At 42.2% G+C, this 6,000-nt stretch overlaps 1 protein-coding gene across 1 annotated transcript in view; it reads right to left on the reverse strand.

Annotated features, from left to right (window-relative positions):
* The window catches only part of IWS1 (IWS1, SUPT6H interacting protein), a 39,166-nt gene that overhangs the window by 32,508 nt on the left and 658 nt on the right, over window positions 1-6,000 (reverse strand). The window contains exons 2-3 of the mRNA XM_021713286.1: window positions 5,860-5,995; window positions 3,010-3,128 (exon numbers count right to left, since the gene is read on the reverse strand). Of these exons, the coding sequence (XP_021568961.1) occupies window positions 3,010-3,128; window positions 5,860-5,995 (255 nt within the window). The remainder of the gene's footprint in view (window positions 1-3,009; window positions 3,129-5,859; window positions 5,996-6,000) is intronic.

Consider the following 6,000-nt stretch of genomic DNA (forward strand, 5'->3'; position numbering starts at 1 on the left):
CACTTTGGGCCCTACCTCCAGAATTGTAAGAAAATACATTTGTGTGGCATTAAGCCACTAAGTTGGCGTCAAGCTGTTACTGCCACAATAGGAAATGAATGCATATCCTTTAGGCGCTGGGCCTCTAATTTGCCCTGCTCCATTTAATGCTTCTGCACTCTTTTAACATGACACTAACCTCCAAAAAATATTTTTGGTGAGAAAACAATGCAAAATTTCTTCTTAGAAGCCACTTTAGGCAAAAGACCATTAATACAGAACTTAACATGTAAAGGTACAAGTGACACTCTCCAACTCCTAGTGGTTTAGCAACTGTGGATGTCCTTCCTAGAGGAGAGTACCTACGAAAAGGCTTAAAATGTCTCAGTCTCTTTAATCTGGTTAATTTTCTAAGAAACTTCCTAAGGAAACAATTAAAAATTACCACAAATGTCTATGTACAAAATGTTCAGGGCAGCTTCATTTACAATAGCTGAACAATCTAAATGTCAACAATTATGGAACCATTGAATAGGTTGTGCTGCATCCATATTGTAAAACGATTAAAAATTATGCTTAGTGAGAATTTTTAATGACATGGGGAAATATCGTATAATCATGTGAAGAGAGATATAGAGATACAAAACAATATAGTAAAATCTCAAGTCAGTTAAAATACATACGTTATATACATGAGGGAGAATGATAATGCAAGAGAAATAAAGTCAAAAAGCTAATAGTCATTTCAGTGTATGCTGACTTTAGTTTTGTTCTTTAAACTTTATATAGAGGCTCCTCTACTTATGCTAGGGCTGGTTCCTGATAAACCCATAGTAAGTTGAAAATATCAAGCTGAAACACATTTTATATGCTTGACATGCTGACCATCACAGCTTAGCCTCACCTACCTTACACATACTTGGGATATGCACATTAGCCTATAGTTGGGTAAAGTCCTCTAACACAAAGCCGATTTTATAACAAAGAGTCGAGTGTATCTCACGTAATTTACTAACTACTATACTGAAAGTAAAAAACGAATGGTTGTATGAGTACTTGGAAAGACTCACATGACCTTTGCACCATCATCAAGTTGGAAAATTTTAAGTCAAACTATTACAAGACTATCTGATTTCTAAATCTTCAACAACGTGCACATTTATTTACGCAGAATCCACACCATTACAAAAAACTGTGCTTAAAGGTGAGTCCACATTACATTTACAGCTGCAGCTGTCTGAACGGGTTCTAAGTTCATGCTGGCTAATCTCCTGATGTCGTTTTCAAAGTGGAAATACAAAATACCGCACAGGAAATGTACTGTAACAATGTTTGCATTACCAAGTGATTTCTACCTATCATTAAATAATATACTAAAATGTACTGTAAATGTTTAAGAGCATACAAAAACCGGACTGACATCAAGATATGTAAGAGATGAGCTTTTTCTGCATCTGCATTTCGTTCTCTGCCTTCCCTGACCCTAACTGACTCTGCTCCAAACACACAGGTTCCCTGAAGACATGGAGCAACGCCTACCTTTGCCAGGAAGGCTCTTCCTCCACACATTCGTGTCTGCAGGGCTATTCCTTCACCTCCCTTCATGCATTGGCTCAAATGTCCCTTCTTAATAAGGCCTACATGGACTTCCCTATTCAACACCAAAACCAGCCCTGTATCCTTCACTCTGTTCTAATTTTCTTCTTTCTCCACAGCATTTGTTACCTTCTAACAAACTACATACTTTTAAAAAAGGATGTATATTGCTTAATATTTCCTTCTTACCACTGGAAAATGAATTCAAGAGAAGGATTTTGACTTTTAGTCAAAATATGTCTATGATATGTCCAAAGCACCAAAAAAGACCCTGACACATAGCAGCAGGTGCTCAATAAACAAACACTTGTTAAACATGAATACACTGATGACATGTCAAAGGACAAAGGCAATAATACTAATTATTACTTATTAAAAACTGGACAATTTTTTGTGCATGTATAATCAAGCAAAATATATGGTATATAAAGTCCTTAAATGAAAATCTGAGCCGGGCTCGGAGGCTCAGCCTGTAATCCTGCGCTTTTGGGAGGCTGAGGTGAGTGGACTGCCTGAGCCCGCGGGTTCGAGACCTGCCTGGGCAGGCGAGACCTCATCTCTACAATAAATCAAAAAATTAGCCGGGCGTGGTAGCGCGTGCCTGTAATTTCGGCTACTCGGAAGGCTGAAGCGGAAGGATCGCCGGAGCCCAGCAGGTCAAGGCTGCGGTAGCCGGGAGCGGGCACTGCACTCCACTCTGGGCGACAGAGTGAGACTCCAACTCAAAAAAAAAAAAAAAAAAAATCTGTCCATCTTTATCATTCTTACATGTTTTAGTTTGTGTCTACCAAAGACTTATGGTTGAGTTACTGGAAAATGTTCCAACTTTATATTGTGACTACTGTAAAGATCGTATAACTGGAAAGTCAAGTTAAATAATTTGGAAATATTTATGTATTAGGCCAAATATGTTAATGTGTACATAAGATCTAATACTACTCTGAACTATTAAACAATGCCAGTTTTTAAAATTACATTTGTTTTGTTATTGCGTACATTATATGCACTGTAACAGCTCGAAATGAGAAGTCTAAACCCTGATATAAACTTTGATAGTTGATAACCTTCATAACTTCTGTTTCAACTGGCATGTCTTCAGATTCCAAGTGTTCATTGCCCCAGGACAACAGTATTTGAGAAACAGGGAAACTCAGTCAAATATCAAAGGCCTGGATCGTTTTCTGAATCAATAGGTACAACGGAAAACTGCCTAACAGTTAAAATGTGACCCAATCAGAATTTATTTCCCTGTGATTTCATCAGTAACCAGACCAGTCCTACTTCTCTATCTGTCAAGTAGCTTCTATTAATTTGTACTCCTTACTCTCAAAGACTGAAGCCAAAAGCCCGTGAGAGGGACTCTACGAGTCTTCGAAACAATGGCCTTCAGAACGCAAGCGAAAAGCCTCCCCAGAGACGCTGCTCGGCGAATACCTCTGAATGGCGCTCTGCACTTCCAGTGTCGGATCCCGAGTGCTGCTCATTTCCGTCGTCCTCACCATCTGACCCTGAATCCCGCTCATCCTGCACTGGGGTAGCGCCGCCGTCATCTGCTTGAAAATAAAGCAAAAACCCACTTAAGGTGCGAGATGAACGACAAGTACAGGTGAGACGAACACACTGAATCAAGAATAACGTGAGAGCAGACGTCATCACTGGAAAGCATAACTAAGATGCTAGTGCTCTGAACAATGCTCTACAAATACCAATGATCATAACTGTGCTGTGAACTACGTGGCAGCAAAATACATCATAAAGGGAAAGTGAAGCTTAAAAATCCACGTTAAAGACCAAGTCAGCAGGTGCAGTGGCCACGCCTCGAATCCCAGCACTGGGAAGCTGAGGCGGGAGGACTGCCTGAGCCTAGCAGTAGACACCAACCTGGGCAACACAGCGAGACCTTGTTTCTTTAAAAAAGCAAACAAACAAAAAACCAAAATGACAAAAAAAGACCGAGCCAATAATTCCTAAAACTAGCATGTGCTGTGTAACTATTCAACTTCATGTTCAAAACTGAGTCAGCTGGGGATGGGGAAACACCTCTTATCAACAGGGTGCCTGAATGAAACGTAATTGTACACCTAACCCTTAACTGTACCCCACAAAATCATAATAAAAGATATTGACTTAAAAAAAAACACACAAAAAAATGAGTCAGTGTTTCTCTCCACAGCACTTACTACCTTCTAACATACTAAATTATTTTGTTTAATGTGGGTCTTCTCTACTTTAATGAAAGTGCCAGAAGAGCAGGTTTTAATTTAGTTCACTGCCGAATCTCTGGCGTTCCGCACATTATCTGGCATAAAATGTACAGAAGGTATTTGCTTATGAATGAAAAGCACAAGGAATTCCTGCCTAGAACTAGTGAAAACTAAGTAAAGCATATGTTGTAATATCACAAAATGGTACACATGACTTGCTACCTAATTTCAACTAATACTTAAAAAATATAAAGTAAAATCATAGTAAGAGGGATCTAGGCCTCCTTGATGATATAGGAAGACTTGGTTAAAGGTTTAATATAAATAAGCAAGTACTAAAGAATGAAGTAGCCAGCTACAGGAAAACCAGAAAGTCATAAAGAATGGAATCGCTATCACACTAATGAGCTACTTTATTTAGCTAAGGACTAAAGAATATTTACATGGTCATAACAAAAGCAATAGTTTTGCAGTTTAAAAACAATTATGCTGCCAACAGTGGGAGGACAGAGGAGTACAGGGCACATAAGAGGCTGAAACACCGTCCTAGCATAATATAAAATCATTACAGAATTCTTAAAAATGATGCAACAGGAGAGAGCACAAATTAACAATACAGAGGTAAATAACAAAAAATAGCTAAAAGAATGGAAAGTCAGCAGAGAGGTAAGTCTGGGAAATGCTATTTTTTAATTACCTCTTTTACCACTAAACCTGTCTACATGTATTACATATAATTACTTTTTTAAAAAAGCAATTTAAAAATACAAAATAGGCCATGTGTGCTGGCTCACATCTGTAATCCCTAAACTTTGGGAGGCCAAGGTGGGAGGATTGCTTGAATCCAGGAGTTTGAGACCAGCCTAGGCAACACAGTGAGACCTCATCTCGACAAAAAATAAAAAATTGCCGGGTGTGATGGCGCATGCTTGTGGTCCTTGCTATGTGAAAGGCAGAAGCAGGAAGACCGCTTGAACCTAGGAGGTCAAGGCTGTGGTGAGCCATAATCGTGCCACTGCACTGTAGCCCAACAGAGTGAGACCAGTCATTCTCAGGAAAAAAAGAAAAAAAACTATTTTGGAAACACAAAGAAAGCGTTTTAAAGAAAACACCAACTCGGTCCTTTGTAACCGCTTCCAGATCCAAACTATGAAATTCTGAAAAGAAAGAAAAAAAGAAAAACACCAGTGGGCTGGGCGCGGTGGCTCACGCCTGCAGTCCCTGCATTTTGGGAGGTCACGGTAGGAGGACTGATTGAGCCTAGAAGTCAGAGACTAACCTAGGCAAAACGGTGAGACCTTGCCTCTTAAAAAGCAAACAACTGTCAGGGGAAGGGGGGTGGGACTGGCAGTTGGGGGTAGCTGCTAGGGGAGGGACACGCCTCATCAACAAGGGTACCTGCATGATCAATGTTTGTATACCTAGTCCTGAGTTGTACCCCACATCTTTATAATAAATAAATTAATTAATTAAAAACGAAGAAAATTAGAGCAACCACAGCAGTATACTTCTGGTGCTTAATAAATGTTTATAATCAACAATAAAAAAACAAACAACAAAAAACTAGCCAGATGGTGGCACGCTCCGGCAATCCCACCCACTTAGGAGGCTGACGTGAAAGGGTGCCCTGAGCCCAGGAGGATGAGGCTGTGCGAGCTGTGACTGTGCTACTCACGGCACTCCAACCGGCCCGGGCAACCGAGTGAGCGGGACCCCAACCCCAAATGCGTAAATGACGCACAACACACAAAAACAGGCTACAAAGAAAGAGGCAGAAAAGAGCTCAACGCTCACACCACTATCGAAGCAGTCCTGAGACCAAACGACCGAATGGAACCAGGACGCAAACGCGACCGCGCGTGCCCCGCGCAAGTTTCTGTCCAACTACTGATCTTCTCACCTCGGGACCCCGGCGCCGTGCCAAGAGCTTACTGAACTGCCTGGAAGGACGGAGCGACGACCTCAAGGTTAGGAAGAGGCACAGGCCAGAGGCGCACCCTCGGCCCCCCAACGCGGACGCCTCCCAGCAGGGGTCCGGCCGCGACTCGGGCCCGGGCGGGCAGGACCGAGCTCCCCTCACCGGAGGCCGAGACGTCGAGGGAGCGCGCCGCCCCCTCCCCCTGACCCGAGGGCCTCGCTACCGAAAAGCCCTGGGCAGGAGAGACCCCCGCCGCGCTCCGCACGCAGCAGGGGCCTCGCACGCGGAGGCGGCTCCCCTTCA

Source organism: Carlito syrichta, unplaced genomic scaffold, assembly GCF_000164805.1.
Source record: "Carlito syrichta isolate Samal-C Ts95f unplaced genomic scaffold, Tarsius_syrichta-2.0.1 Scaffold304402, whole genome shotgun sequence".
Taxonomy (NCBI): domain Eukaryota; kingdom Metazoa; phylum Chordata; class Mammalia; order Primates; family Tarsiidae; genus Carlito; species Carlito syrichta.